A 17,054-nucleotide genomic window follows, 5' to 3' on the forward strand; every position below is an offset into this window, starting at 1 on the left:
GAAAAGCATCTTTTGACTGGACTTTTCCACAATAAAAATATACATGGCTTTATGTGAATCTTAGAAATGGGCATTAAAAACTAGTTCAGGGTGGTAATTTCCCTTGATATATTTTAAAGGATTAGTTCTTCATTAAGGTGTTTTTAACTTCAAAATGTTGCTTTTGGCTAAAATAAGAGTCCTCCTTATTTAAATTAAATTAAATTAAATTTATTAAAATAAGAGTCCTCCTCCACACACACACACACACACACACACACACACACACACACATATATATATATATATATATATAACTAATTATGTTAACTCACTTAATAGTTTGGACTGTGACTTTAGTGGGTAGTCTGTTTTACATTTTAGGAGACTTTCTTTGGTAGACAAAAAGCCAACCCAAGTGACCCATTAGGGACTAAAACATCATCCTATAAGCATATGATGAGGATCATGAGGCCAGTCAAATCAGAACACAAAATGTTTATTGCAGGAAGTTTTGTATGTACATGCGAAACACACAATATTTATTTACAGTAGAAATGTTCCTGGGTGAATTGCTATTGAGCATAACAACTGAATAATACTGAAGTTAGGAATGTATCTTTGCATTGACATATTCAGTAGACTCACAACACTCCTGCTGATTCAGAATTTCATGTGCAGTAAAAAGACAAACCTACTCACTGTCATGCAAGAGCCAGTGTGACTTTGTATACATTGATGCAACAATCATCAATAGTGTGACATCACTGATTATGTTGTAAGACAGTAGTTGATACTGATACAAATCACAACAGAACGGAAACGGTTCTGTAAAACGGGGGAAAACAATACTGTACCAGCAACAATTCAACAGAGAAGTGTTCCCATGCAATGATCAAACAAATGCTTTGAACTGTAATTCTCTGTCAATATTCAACACCGATTCAAAATGTAGCTTGGTTTACTTGCATTCATGCAGTTTACTGATACAAATGTTTTACAGAGAATGATGAAGCAACTGATTTAAATTGCAACCTGCTGGTGTACAGTTGTCTGATCTTTACCATTCATTGTATAAAATAAATGAATAAATGAAAGCATTGTAGACCATGTCTAAAATAGTACCCATGAATATTAAAAATATCCCTAAATATATTTGGTAAATTTAAGCAATTAAGAAAATTTTGAGCAATATAGGATATATTTTTAAAAGACCGATCTTAATTATCAATCACTCACACTTAAAGTGAGCATCAGGTGAATATTGTTGTTCATAGAAGTTTTAAAGGAGTGTTTTTGCATTTTTGTAATTTATAATTCAATTTAAAATGTAGATAAGAATAGGGTAAGATGAGCCTCCTGCTATTATAAAACTGCTATTACAAAAAATAATTTAAAGCATAGGGCCAATGAAATTAGATTTCTTACGAGTTCAACCTTCCCGTAGGTAATTTTTAACCACCAACCACCATTAAAAATAAAATAAAATAAAAACTATGTTATGTTTCAGTTGTATTATTCAGCCAAATCATTTATATATAGTTAGTATCTATTGAGTCATCAACATGTATGATATAGAGACTGGGGATAGTTGCCACATTGGAACTTTACAACAGCTATATTTTAAATGTTACACAAATGCTTGTTTTCTGTTATATTTATATACCTGTAGTTTAAAGTTACTTTTGGCAACTATTTCAACTATGTGCTGCCAAATCTTCAAAGTATTTATCAATACAACAATTATATATATATATATATATGTATGTATGTATGTATGTATGTATGTATTGACCTTCAAAATTATTAATAATAAACCTGCCCTGAGAATTACTAACTGGAGTAAAAACAGGTAGGGTTAGTATTCTGTGCTTTATTTCGTCAAATATTACAGCTTAAAATAAATAGTAAAAAATATATAATTATGCAGTTTCCTAGATACAAGATGTGTCTCATCTTACCCCACTCTCTCTAACTGTGCCTTGTGAAGGTCTTCAAACCACAAAAACAAATTCTCTCATTTACTGAATTTAAAAACTGCAGTATTATAATATATTATAACTGCAGTATATTTATTATATAACTGAAGCAAAAGTGCTACTGGGACATCCACTGTGTGCACTTCAGAATGTTTTTTATTTATTTATTTATTTATGTATTTATATTGTTTTTAATAAATACATTAAATATCAAGCTTGACACTGAAAATGAGAGGGGTTTGTACACTTTTGCAAGGCACTATATTTAAATTTTAATTGGAAGCCAATTTTTGTTGTTGAAACTTTTACATTATACATTAACAAGCATTAACCCATTTGCATTCCTGTTAAATTTGCCTAAATCGCCTAAAACACTCAGTGTACCGTTGGCAATACAGTGGAGGTTTAAAAACTTGCACATAAGTTTAAAACTGAAAAAGTGTTTTACTTGGTATATATGCAAACTTATTTAAAACGTAAAACAAATAAATGTGAAAATAAGGCTAAAGGCCCATTCACACCAAGAACGATAGCCATAACTATAAAGGTTAAGTAATTGTTATAAATATATGAAAAATAGTCCACACAACAGCAATATCATGTTTAGAATTACGTTTTCCAGCTGACAAATGATAAAAACCCTTTATAGCCAATCAGAACCCATCCATCTTCAAGGAGCTTCTGCATTTAAAGTGGCAGACGACATCACTGCAGTGCACATTAGTGTCTGTTGTTGATGTGGAAGCCAGTTACTGTTACAGTTAGCTTTCTTGGTGTGAATGGGCCTTGACTTTCAAATATGGAATCTGCCATCTCAGACACCCTACTGGAGTGGTATAATTATGTGATTGCTGTGTCATGCACTTTTCCCTGACAGCTTCTCTTCAAAGTCCCATGGACAAACATCAGCCGTGTTGAGGTAAGTGGACTGTGTTTGAGTTGTGTGGTTCTCAGTCGTTGGAGGCTGTTTATCATTTGAGATAACACTGGGCAATACCTCTGTCTCCCAGGGGCAAACATCAGCACGCTTACTGCCGCTGATGGCGGAGTCTCTAGTGGAGCTCCTCCTCCTGCCAGATGCCACTGTGGGAACTTGGTCCCCCTCTAATGTTTGGCTTGTGCGACGCTTCTCAGAGGGTTTGCTTGAGGAGCTTCTTCGCTCCTTATTTTTGGACGATCGTTTATCATCATCTTTATCCTTAGCTTTCTCTTTGGAGGAGCATGATCCTTTTCTTTTCGAGCAAGAATCTCTTCTCTTTGAATGATGTGTGGGGCTGGAAGTCTTGTCCTGGTTGGGGGACAGAGGGGGATCGTAATCCCAAGGACAGATATCAACCATGAGAGCTGGAGGCTGTAAAAGGCTACCCGTGGATTTGGAGATGTCTGAGAAGATGATTTTGGCTTTTCCATCTGTAGGAGTGACACTTTTTTTGCGGCTTGTTCTCTCTGGGGACAGTCGTACAGTCTCCATTGATTGCACCGATACATCCTCAAAGCTCCATGGACTTGCATCTTTGTGGGCATTGAGGTTGAGTGGTGATTTGGGTTTCCTCCCTTCATCCCTGTCCCCAGTCTTATCTCTGGAGCGGCGCCGGTTTGACAGAGATTGGCCCAAGCCTTTTTGTTTGTGTTGAGACTTGTGTCCACTTTTCCCATTTGTATTGGTTTCATTGGGGGCAATGGAAACATGCTTCTGTGACTTGCCCTCTGTTGGAGTGGGTAACTCCTCCACCTCCCAAGGGCACACCTCAGAGAGATCATACAGGTCCTTGCTCTTCCCTGGTTCTGAAAAAATGGAAGGCTGACTGCCACTCACCTGCTGCTTCATGATGCCCATCTTACTAGGTGTTTTGGTGTACTCAACCGACTGGCTGATGATCATTTTGGGTAAACACTCAGGGGATTCGTCCACTTCTGAAAGTGCTGAGCTGTCCTTTGCTTTGAGACCCTTTTTACTGGCATCTTCCACACTGTGGGTCTTCCCCGTAATGCCCAGCTTCTTTTCTCTGGCGCTAGCAATGACAGACAGTGACTTCTGTAACATAGAGGTCCGAAGATGTACAGGCTTTTTTTCCGCTGCTAGGTTATGTGCACTGGCGGACTTGCACACTAAGGGCACTGACTCAGTAGATTCGGCTAACTCGACCTTTGGCACCTCAGGGTTCTTCTTGTTGGACCTCCGCCCCATCAAGGTGTCAAGCAGAGAAGCCTCAGTAGTAGAATTCTCAATTTTATCTTCACAAACACCATTGGTTTCCCCTCCTTGGTCGTGTGTATGGTCATAGCTATGAGATCTCTTCAGTGAGAACATCTTTCTTTTTAATGATTCTTCCCTTGACTTCCCGGAGTGAGATGGGTCAAATGGGTTTCTCCTCAGGGTGCCTCTGTTACTCCCGTGGTCACTTGCATCTCGATCTTCCCGGCTGTATTGCCGACTCACTGTCTCTGGTATTTCTGTGATGCGGCGCATTAGTGTCCGTCCAAGTCCTCTCTTGGAACTGCGTTTTTTCTGTAAGTGAGGGTTATTGGCCAGCATCTTCTTCCTTTTATAGACCTCCAGTTGGGCATAGAGTTTCTTGAGCTCCTCCTGATAAAGGCAAAGAACACATAATACAAAACAAAGTGAAGTTTTCACTCTTATGTCCCTTGTAGAAGAACCACACTCAATTCCTCTATTCTAAACTGACCCAAATATTAATTTAGTGAAAAAGAACCCAGTTCTCATTGCGTTTACATTGTTTCCTAAGATTTATGTTTGGTGTTTTTGCATTTAGATTAAAGTGAAGAGTGTAGTGAACATAGTGAAGAGAGAGACAGGACTGGAAAGGACAAAAAAAAAAAGGGTTTTATCTCCAGTTGCTAGAAACTGCAACTGCGCTAAATGTTAGGGCACCATTCATGAGGCTATTGTTTTTTTACATTAAAGTGAATCTAGATCATATTTTGCTTGTGATCTGGTCTCCATCAATAATTTAGTGTTCTGTGATCCAACAAATAATGGAAAGTGCTTGTTTACCAGATACATATTTTACAGAGATGGCACTCGCAAATAACAATTCATTTCATATTCAAAGTATTTTAGAGAAAAAAGTTTAAGCTTAGAATTTCCTGCTTAAAAGTATAGTTTCCTCCGGTTCAAACTGCTATGAAATCCCTAAAATAGACTGAGTCTGGAATACCATAAGTGTACCTAAACAAGACAGAGATATCGCTAGCAAGAGTTCACTGAAATTTAAACTGAAATCTAAACGGGATCCTGAATCAGTACCAGACAATTTTGAACAATGGGGTCCAAACATTGCAAAAACTTTGTCAGATTTTTAGATTTTGGTTTTAGGATATTGTTTGTGTGTATAGAATTTCAAAGGGCCAATGAAAATGTCTTACCCTAATGTCCTCAGGATCCAAACTGTGCACACTCCAGGCAGATGTTATACTGCTGTTCAGACAGGAGCCTGAGTGACCCATATCCAGCTCATCTTCATAAGCCTCTGTGGCTATATCCTCACGTGTATGAGTTCCAGTGAACAAGAACTGCAGTGAAGGATGAAACAATACATGAAACTTTCTCAAAAACTGTGCTAAAACTCCATATGCTGTTTGCAGACATTCTACAGATTTAACAACAAGGATAATAATCACCTTTGGAATGAGAAGTAATCCCAGAGTAACCGTCACTGTCAGATGCGTATGGACAAAAAATAACATTAGCATCCAGTCTGGATGCAGCCCAGTGCCAAGAGAGAACCTGTAGATCAGACCAAAGCTTGTTAAAGGTGCCAAAAGCATCTTCCATCACCACGTGCAGGCCACTCCTCTGACTTTTGTTTGGACAGAGAATCACAAATGGCAGATCAAAGCTAAATAAACGTTGGAAATATTTTAGGAACAGGAGCAAATTTCACAACATAGAGCTTCAAACAGCATAATGAGGGCAAATGTAATTGAAAGTGGTGTGTCATCTAAAGGCTTGCTCTGTTTATTTAAACAGTGTTTAGTCAACGGTGTTAGGTATCCTGATTATTTTGGAGGGAATGGAGGTCACCGTTCCTCCGTTATGCAAAGAGTACTGCAACTCTGACTCATTAATCAAACTGCCTTTCAAGAGCTTCTTTGGCAAAGCATCAAAACAGTGCATCAAACAGAGCTTATCTGCTAGAACCAGCAGGGGTGGCAGACATAGGAAATGATTCTGCTAAAACTTCTAGGCACTGTCATACCTTCATTATAAATAATGCCAGTTACTCCACAAGTATACTCTAGGACAGAGATTCTGACTCAGGACCCAGGTTATAAATGCATGAAGTGGCAGCCCAATGCACTACCAAAACTGTTTATCATTCAAAAATAATACATTTACAAAAAATAGAAGATTAAAATGTATTGACATTAACTAGGCCCAAATTTATGCAAAATTATAAATGACAAAGGCAGAATGTTCATATTTTTGCAGATAAACATGGATGAGTTGTTAACAGATCCATGCATTAAACAAAAAACACTGATCAAAATATTTTATTAGGCCTCTGAATATGAGAAATGCGCAGTCAATGTATGGCAAGTGCATACACATTTCAGTGCAGTGTTTATTAATGGTTTTATGCTGTTATCAGCCAACAATTCAATAAAAAATTGTTCGACACAAACTACAAGTAAAGCTGAGGAATAAACAAAAACACAATAGTGCAGATACATTTTGAGCTTGATCATTTTTCTGTTCTATGCATGCATACTGTATATGGTATGCAAGCTGAATTTTAGATTTGCATTAAGCATGCTTTTTTTTATCGTTGTTTCCTATTGACTGCATCCCTACCAGAACAGACCTGATGCTGCATTCAAGTCCATTTGAGTTTCAGTTTAGTAGAAATTATAATTGCCACTGTTTTCAAATGACACACCAATTTCCTTTTCTTTTTTCACTTCTTAACAAATCCAGAAAGCATTTTATCAGTATCATAACAAAATTAAGAGCAAAGAATTCACATCAGGTGTGTAATTGGCGTTTTATCTGTGTATTTTTTTCATTCTCGTGCTGCCACAGAGAATGGTGGGAAATACATTTGGTCGTAAAAGTCTGTCTCCTCATAAATCAGTTAAATGAGCAGAATCTATAGCAGCACACTGAAGGCCAATAAATTGAATTGTGACATTCACCACACACCAGTTTGATTCTGCCATAATTCTTAATTTTACAAAAAAGTTGGGACTTTCAACTTCAAATCAACTCAGAGTACCTCAGTGTTGGGCATTTGTTATTTCAACATGTCACATAACAAATTCAGAATGATGACAATTATTCATAACTCTATCACTTATTTTTGGATATCAAAACTAAATGTGTTACATAAAGCAAACCTTGTTGATTAACTTGCAAAAACAGTTATAATTCACTATAAACTGCTTTCTGTTCACTGATCTCTTTATTACAGATATATTATATGATATTAGTGTTTCCGCAATTTTTTAAATCAGCATGCGTCCTATTTTTGGGTCGTGTCCTACTAGTTTACGAAACAAATTCAAGAGAGCACAGCTTCAAAAACCATTTGCTAGATCTACGCCTTATTTGTATTATTTATTGGAGAAAATAAATGAAGATAATTCTGTGGTCAAAGAGAGTGAAATGAAGGAGCACCAGAGCAGTCTGGCAGATGGCAGACCAAGGGTGAGACAGGAAGAGGGGGAATGGGTTTATTTTAGGCTTTAGTAGTTTTATGCGCAAGCTGTCTGCAGCAGCCATATTTTATGAACCTTCTCTCAAGTGGCTTATCAGTGCCGTCTTCATGATGTCGTTTAGCTGAGGCTAGCTGTCTTCACCTTTTTTACAAGTCTAGTGCAAAGTTCTGCTGATGTGATCTGGTTTTTACTTTCTAACTGGGGCCAAGACGACTTTCAGTCATTATAGGGGGCATGGTTACACAATCCATGTTAAACAAACCAGTTCACTGTCACACACTGGTAAATGAGGGTTGCAGACAAGATGGATATATGTGTGTCAACATAGAGCCAGTAAGGTTGGTAAACATGGTGAATTTACAATAAGTGCAAGAACAGCAGATACAGATGTGAGGTCCCTTGTGAAAAAAGCACACTTTAGCATGAGAGTAGCATCAGCATCTTTTACAGAGAGTACTTATTATGTATATGATATACTAAAAGAATATTCAGTAATACTTTATTTTAAGAAATGGATAATTACATGTAAGTAACCCTATCCTAACCAAATGTATAATCACACTGTAAAAAGGACACCTTAAAATAAAGTGTAACCGAATATACTTTAGTGCAAAATGAATGTTGTGTTTTCAGGACACTTAATTGCATATTAATTGCAATTAAAAGAAAATGTATTATATTTTAGATTTGTATTAAATGCAATTGAACTTAAGATTGCTTTTTTGATCCACTTAAGTACACCTTTGTTACTTCATAGTTGCTTCTATATTTTCTTTAAAATAAAAGTTCAAGTGTACTTCCAAATGTACTGAAAAGCATTTATAGTAAATTAAAATATACTTTAAAGTAATTTCTATCGAAACTTTAATTAAACATTTACCATGATGAAGTTGCAATTTAGTACATTTAAAATGTATTAACTTTACATGTAACACTAACTAACACTAGTTTAAATTAATTATAAGTACTTTACAAATTATAATCATAATTACAAGTTATAAGTATTTTACCTGTTATACAGTATATGTTAGTCAACATATAAAATAAGTGCAATTCTTAAAAAAATTACAAAAAATCTCAAAATGTAATGGTTTAAAATGTACTTTAAAGTAAAATGAGTGTAGTTAATTAAAATGAAGTACACTACTTGCATACATTCAGTAAAATTAAGGGCATGTTTTTTTCACATTAGGTTACTATCCATTAAAAACATTTACTTAATGCAAATATACTGTACATATATACAGTATAAAGTATGCTGTAAATATAAAGATACAGATGAATATACAGATGTTGATCTACATGAAGGACAGCTTAAGGGAATTTCATAGCTCTAATAATGAACATTTTTACTGAATAATTAATGTAAGTGCTTTAAACAAATACAAGCTTCACATTTCTGTTTTAAAACTCTCTGGTATGTTGGCCTGGTTTACTTCTATTCTAAATGTGCTACTACAAACAGAGAAGATTTTAAAACAAAAGCCATCATCAGAGCTTGTGTTCAGTGTTTTGAATGCAGCAACATTTATTTAGGAAGCTTTCTAAATGAGTGCTGTGGTAAATATAAGTGGATGAGGGGTTTTCTAAAAGAATCTGTTATTCTCTGTTCCTGGTGGGGGTAGGAACGGACACTTGGACATTCTTGAGGGAATGCGATTAAACGCTATACAGAATCACTTTAACACTTTACTGAAACAACAGAGAGCTTGTGTTGGACAAAAATCCCCATGCAAATAAAAAGAAGTTCTATTTAAATTAAACAACATGGGCTCATCTTTTAACTTATTAATTTTAAGTTTAAAAATACAGCTGTTGAATTTCTATGCTGATCTGAATTAGCAATTAGCCTCTGCTATCCCGCTTCCTCAATTCCTGATCAAAACAAGTGTGTCATCCTGAGAAAGAGCTTTTCTTAACCAATTACTGCTATGCTTGGCTACACTGGGTTGGGATTCTTGGGTGAGGAAGTTGGTTTGATTTGACCCAGTTTGGGTTGAAAATCCTTTATAATCGTGATGGGTTTGGAATGTGAAGGAGAGCATGAACACACATTGCGTGACGCAAGTTCAAATGCAAACAGTTTTGCTTGTGCTGATACTAGTTTGCCTATCTGGGTTTGTGGCACTCATGACAGAAATATGTGCAGAAAATACAAGAAAAATCAAAGCAGAGAAGAGAGAACTTATAAACTAACTGCAGTGAGGAGTTTGTTCTCATAAAGAAGTTGTTTTTACAAAACCATTTTAAACTAAAAACAGTTTTTTGGCCATTCATTTATATAACAACAGCATTTTGGGGGCCTGAATATGCAAAGGTTTTGAAAACTGGTATCAAATTGCAAATTTAAAAAAAAATGGATACCATTATCATCACTGAGTAAATTACAAAAACGTAAATTCAAGAATACGGTGATGTCATGCACATCCGTACATATCTTCATTTTATATGTATGTGCACATAGTGCTTCTTTACAAAGTTACATCACTATCTACTGACCTGTCATGCATTATATAGCATTTTTAACTGTGTTCGCAGATGTGAATGGGAACCATTTTGACAGTGTTGACGTCTTTATGCACAACATTTTAAAAATGCAAAGGAAAACCTTTCTGTTTTTAATACTGCCACAATCTTCAGCTGGAGTCCACATGAACTCCACCCCCGACTGTTGCCAGTCTACCCCGGACTTCATTTCCCATAACCGCAGCCTAGATACTCATTAACAGACTCCACCTGTTTTCCAATAAGGATGACTATAAAGGATGCACTCACAGTTTCTGTGTTTTCTTTCCTTGCCTTCCTTGTTTTGACCATGGACTGTTTACCTTGTTTTTGATCGTTTGCTGCCTGGCCTGACCATTGCCTGTTTATTGGATTAATCTTTTGTCTGCCCTGGATTATACCTGTTCTCTGGTGTTTCACCCTGCCAGTGTTGACCACTCTTTTAAAATAAAATAATATGTTGTCACATCTCCGATGTTGCAGAATATTCAGCCACACCCAGATCCAGCAGCTTTGAGTTTTTCTTTTTTTCTTAGAAGAAGAATTAACAATGAAAACATTTGTTTGTCATATAATTACCCTTAAGTCCTTAGGTCTTATCTTCATCATTTACCACTGTAATTTTTCCTCTTTTCCTCCACTTCTTACTTTTTTTCTGCATCTGGCTGCCAGAAGTATATGTCTTCTTCATGTTTAAATTAGCAAATACACAAGTAAGCACTGTGCCAGTTTTTAAATGCCTCCAGACGCATCATGAGGAAAAATGAAGCACATCCAGGTCAACACGAGAGGGGCCCCTCTAAGGGGGATGCAGATGTATGGGTCCGTTATATTAATAATGACATGTTCGATTGTTCAAATGGTCAGCTGTCGGGGGCCCCCTCAAAATATGAAGCCCCAGGCAATTGCCTGCTTTTCCTGGCCTATTGCTACGCCTCTGCTCTGGTTTCGCCTTGTCCCTTTATCCCTCTGGCTCCGTTGGGTATGTTTTGAAATGTATTTTAAACCGATATTACACAAATGGTTTCCATTTTTCATGAGGCTCCTATTAATAAGGTGCATGATTCTTTACAGTTTAGGCTTTATGCTGAACATCACAGAAACAAACTGGAAAACAGGTTTCATTGTCTCTGGAACTGATGGCAAAATCTATGGACTTTTTAGCTAGTTCTATTTGTTGTTAACAATTTATTCCAATATATTAATATCCAAAAGAAGAAAATAACCTTTGGGATATCAGTCTGTGTATGTGATAGACATCTTGAGTGAAACAGCTCTATATTTAAAGAAACACACACAAAGAGACCTGAACCAGAAGCGATGTGACCTGTTTTACAGAATATTGAAGTTTGTTGCACATAACCCACAGAACAAAAGTCTGGTAGTGTGTGATCATTTAGTGTATGATGTCCAGTTTTTCACTTTACCATTTACAAATTTGGCAAGTGTATGACGCCTAGTGTTTTAAAATCAGTTTTTAAAATTGGAAAATAAAAAAGGGAAGAAAAGTTTTTAGCTTGCTAAGAGGATAACTGAAAACACAAAGTAAGGGAAATGTTTGATGTAACCATTTTCATTCATTTTTTCACCAGACTTAATTTTTTTTGGAGAAAGGCTTTTTTTAGAAATCATCTAGAAAGTTTTTTATCCTTGCACACGAGGAACCTCAGAAAATCAGATTGTATTTGATTTGCATTTCAGCTCTCATGTAATTCCTCAAGTATGGCGCTGCATTCCACTCATAAATGCAGAGAGCCGTCTCATGAATAAACATGGGAGGCATGTCATCTTAATCATGCTTCTGCCGTTGCTACTCATAACTAATGCACATTGCTCACCTAATGATGTGAAATATTGCAGAGATGAGGAGTTCATTATAAATGGCGACTGCCAAGTAGCGTGGCTCGTGGAAAGCAGAGGGAACGGTCCTTACAGCATAGCACAAATACACTCCCCACAGCAGGAACAGGAACTCCGCTGGAACAGGAACACAAGGAGACACAGCACAGGGCCGTCACTAATTATTTAGAGTGTCAAGTCTGGGAATGCCAGCTGAAAAGATGTGATTTCACACTGCCTGAAAGGCTGTTTCCCCTCACTCTGTCCTTTGCTGCATCACTCAAATAACACCCAGTCGACGGAGCATGAACATCTTAAAGAAACAACAACGTTACAAATCCAAATAGAATTTGCTTAATCTTTAAACTCCATAATCATACCATACATTTATATATTTGGTAACACTTTAGTATAGGGCCAATTCTCACTATTAACTACTTGCTTATCATAATGCATATTACTAGCATATTAGCTGTTTATTAGCACTTATAAAGCACATTTTAATATCTTATTCTGCATGACCGTATTTTAAGATCCCTTGATCCACACCCTACCTTGTTTATGTTTATGTCTCAACCTGTCCTCCAACCAATATGCTCGTACAGGTCATTTGTCCAAATCCCTGAAATACGACCCATCACAGCGTAAACTACAATTGCGCCCCTATGGGCAAAAGGTCATTTTCAAATTATTATTGCGTTATACCTTGATATGTAATCATACTATCATGGGTTCGATCCCAGAGAACGGACGTGTGCGTAAAATGTATATGCTCAATAAATCATAATTTAGCATGATTTCTGTGAGGGTTAGGTTTAGGGATGGGGTTAGGTGTGGTCATTCGAACGAATAAGCTACCTAGTAAAATATGTACGAATTACTGTGAGATCAGTGTAAAAAGTTTTGATTGGTAATGACGTTATACGTAATGTCATGACGACAGATGCAACGCGATACTGTCATTATTTTTACGCGTGCTAGAGGCCACTTAACTTTAAAATGTAAATATAGGTCGTAATAAGGTGCTTGCACAAACAAACTATATGGTCGTTTTTTGTTGGAGGACAGGCTCTTATGTCTACATAACACAATTTTTAATTATTATTATTATTTCATGATTTTAGTTTTAGTTAACTATACTAAACCAGTGCTAATGGAAAATTTTACCCCAAAATTAAAATGTTTACCATGCTCCCCCCCTAACAAAATGAACAAAATAAAAAAATAAGAGAACTGAGACACCAAAAATTGCAAGTATAGCTTATGTCTTTGTCCTTCTGAAATAATACAAGTTAGAATGACTTTGTTTGTGTGCACGAAAAGATGTCATGAGTTTTCAGGCTGTTTCCATTGCAGTTCCTCCTGTGCTTCATAAAATATTTGACATTTTTAATTGGGCCGCTGTCTGTATTTTGCTTTCCAATGCTGGTTATGGTAGAATAAGCATAAGCATAAGAACTGACCAGCAGCCATCATGTAGTCCCAGCTGTCCATCAGGCACATGCTGAACTGCAGGCCCTCTGGGGTCAAACCGATATCGATGAGGGCGTCATGGGTGTCAGGGCTCTGGCATACGGCTGAAGTCCAGGCCACAAGGAACCACACGACCACCAGCAAAATCACAGCAAGCAGACGCAGAACCCTCCAGCTGGTCATGTACGGGATCCTCTGTGCGGTGCGGGATAGGAAAACCTTTAAAACCCTTGATATGAGAAACAAGGACAGGACACAAATATAAAAGAGGTCAACTAAAGCAACACGTTTTTCTCATGCAGACTTCAGCAGAAACATGATTGTTCACTGTGAAGTTGGCAGCATTATCTGTACCTGTACAGTTTGAGAATCACTGTTCCATAGACGATGGCAAATCCGAGCAAACGCACCCATCTCAGGAGAATACACCGGAAAACACTTGGATTAAAATACTGTATCATAACCTGGTGATACAAAGATAAAAATGAAAAGTTAGTAAGTTGACTACTCACTGAATTTCTATGGTATTCATTTGTAATTATGATAAGAACACATCAGTTTCACCGATGCTTTTCAGTAAACAGAAAGTAGCTAACTCAGTCTCTTGAAACCTGTCAAGAATATGTCATATTGCACATTAAAAATCTAAATAAAGTAGTATGGAATTATGTTTTACTAAAAGAAAATGAAAACTACTTTTAGAAGCATATTCACTCAGATTTCCACTTCAAATTCTCATTACTGTAATGTGAAAAAAACATAAACATCTCGTGAAGCAAAAAGCTACATGTTTGTAAGAAACAAATCCATCATTAAGACGTTTTTAACTTCCAACTGAGTGCTTTATCCATAATATTGCTTCTTTCAGTGAAAAAGTTGTCTGGTCTGAATCAGGACAGAAATATGCACAGATTACAATATGCACTGTTTACAAGCCAAAACAGTTCTAAACAAATATGTGTGTGGATTTTGATTTGAGAGGACAAGGGGGGTGGACTTTTTCACTGGAGGAATTTATGGATTATGGACTTGTATTTTTGCAACAGTATAAAGTTAAAACACCTTCATTATAGATTTTTTTTTCTTACAAGCACATAGCTTTTTACTTCACAAGACGTTAACTGATGGACTGGAGTGGTGTGGATGACTTGTAGATCATTGTGATGTTTTTTATCAGCTGTTTGGACTCTGATTCTGACGGCACCCATTCACTGCAGAGCATGGGATGGAGTGCTACATTTCTCAGAATCTGTTTTGATGAAGAAACAAAATTATCTACATCTTGGATGGCCTGAAGATGGGTACATTTTCAGCAAGAGAACTTTTCTTTTAATTGTTACAATAATTTAAAAAGCAACAGCATTAACGACATTTAAAATAAGCTACGTTTTCTAGACGCAAAAGAAATTGCTTTATTTATTAAACTGAAATATGAAATATTTCATGACACTTGGCCAGATATAGTTGTAAATTATACAGTCTTTGTATGCATTTTCCCATTCAAAGGCTGTGCGTGAAAATCAATTCATTACTCGAAAACACATATATTTCAAAACTACACAAAATATTATTATGTGTATGAATGAAGTATAAGAACAGTTTAATCGTTGTTCTTTATCCTCCCAAGCCTGTGAAGTGCTCCCTGAATTCCTAATTATCTGTCGAGCCTGGTGTCCCTTTTGCTCTGAGCCTGTCTCATTTAAAGTAGCAGAATGAAATAAATAAATATTGGCGCAGACTGATGGAAAGATGCATCTGTTCTTGTGTCTCCCAGGAGAATCACCAGTACAGCTCTCCAATCCACAGTCATCCTCTTAAATGTGCAAACAGCAAAACGGTCCCTCCAGTATAATCAAAGAGCTCGCCATGTGCAGCTTCTAACCATGAGCAAGACTCAATTAGCAGCACTTCTCCTCTCAGATAAATAAATGAGCACATGCCTTTTCACTCATTAGGAAAGTGAAGAGCTTGATGTACAGTAAGGTCATATTTTGATGAAATAGACTGAACTGTTGACACATGAAACTAATCCACCACTAGAACAAAACTGGGGAAAATGCCTTTGTTATTTTATTGTCTTGGTTCTGTTCATTCTCCATCTTATAAACCTGCCTTATACTAGGCTCATTTACAATGCACAGATACAGTATGTTCGCCAGCAATCCTCAGCAGGGCATTCTGGTTAGAAACGCTGTCCAGCTTGATGAGGCATCATGTTGATGCGTGGCAAAATACTCATGCAGCCATTTTTAGCACCAAATGTCATCGCTGGTTTCTAGAAACTGGCTTAGAACAACTATGTTCATCAAGCCTATTCTAATGTAAAAGCAGCAATGTTTCAAATGGATCCAGTTTATTAGAATAAAAAGAAGAAGAAGAAGAAAAGAAAGCTAAACTTGGTGTACAACCCTGGTATAACATATATGGTATTAATGATTTATGAAATAAATATGTTTTATTAGTCACACTTTATTTGAAGGTCCAGTTCTCACAATTAACTAACTATTAACTATGACTTTCACCTGGTTCTCGCTTGGTTTCAAGTGCGTAGCGTCTTTGTTTGCGAAGCGATACAGATCAAATCACGGAATCCAGTCAAAAATGGAACCGGCTTTATAAAACAGAACGTCACGGAATATGGCTATTTTTGAATGAATACATCTACAGTAGAGCTGTAAAATAAATCAAATATTGATATGGACTACTGTATATGAATATTAAAGTTAAAAGAGACTACAGTTTTCTACGCGTCTCTGTGAATGAGCGCTCAGTATGTGCATTTTTGTCATTCAAATACACACGATGTTCGCTGTGTTTTCCCCCACGCCGACTCCGCCCTCACCACGCCCCCAGCTATGACTAGATGCCGACTGTATGTATACGATAGATCTCCTCATACTGAACAACATTGCCTCAAGAACCATTGCAGTCAATCAAATAGTTCATTAAATATTCTCAATTATGTTAAAAACGTACTTTTTCAAACTAGTCCTAGTTTTTTTACTCAACCTAAAATTCAACCACTGCAGTACAATTCACTGGACTCTCTAGATCAATAATTATTAAACCAATTTTAGCCTTCAGGTAGCTATAATTGGGTAATTTAGAAAAGGAGCACTATATCTCCAAAACAAAAACTCAGAAGTTCATGAAAATATGTGAGCACATGAGGCATAAGATTCTAAACAACTATGCAAGGTTATGCAAGATTTATAACAATTAAAAATGATTCAAAATCATAATATGTATGTGGTAAATTAACGGAAATCACAGAAAATGTTCATATATTTTGCATTGTTTCAAACATAAACTTGATCTTCATATCATACGATAGACCTCCTCATTATAAACAACTTTGCCTCTAATACCATTGCTCTCAATCAAATTGTTCTTTAAATATTTGAGATAATTTCTTAAATACTTTTGTAAACTAGTCCTAGGTTTTTAAAATTAATATAGTCTTTAGGTCAATAATTATTTAAAAAATCTAATAAATGCTGACCCTTTGAATTTTGACAGCTGTAACAGTAATTTTAAAATAGGGTCTTGATCTAATGCAACCAAAAGCTTGAAAATCCTAAAACAACTATCAGAACTTCA

At 36.3% G+C, this 17,054-nt stretch overlaps 1 protein-coding gene across 1 annotated transcript in view; it reads right to left on the reverse strand.

Annotated features, from left to right (window-relative positions):
• Positions 1-462: 462 nt before the first annotated feature.
• LOC128025067 (probable G-protein coupled receptor 158) overlaps positions 463-17,054 on the reverse strand; it is a 45,161-nt gene continuing 28,569 nt past the window's right edge. The window contains exons 6-11 of the mRNA XM_052611056.1: positions 13,809-13,918; positions 13,445-13,683; positions 11,981-12,119; positions 5,601-5,706; positions 5,346-5,492; positions 463-4,545 (exon numbers count right to left, since the gene is read on the reverse strand). Coding sequence (XP_052467016.1) covers positions 2,815-4,545; positions 5,346-5,492; positions 5,601-5,706; positions 11,981-12,119; positions 13,445-13,683; positions 13,809-13,918 — 2,472 coding nt within the window. The 3' untranslated portion in view covers positions 463-2,814. The remainder of the gene's footprint in view (positions 4,546-5,345; positions 5,493-5,600; positions 5,707-11,980; positions 12,120-13,444; positions 13,684-13,808; positions 13,919-17,054) is intronic.

The sequence above is a fragment of the Carassius gibelio genome, chromosome A2 (assembly GCF_023724105.1).
Source record: "Carassius gibelio isolate Cgi1373 ecotype wild population from Czech Republic chromosome A2, carGib1.2-hapl.c, whole genome shotgun sequence".
Taxonomy (NCBI): Eukaryota; Metazoa; Chordata; class Actinopteri; order Cypriniformes; family Cyprinidae; genus Carassius; species Carassius gibelio.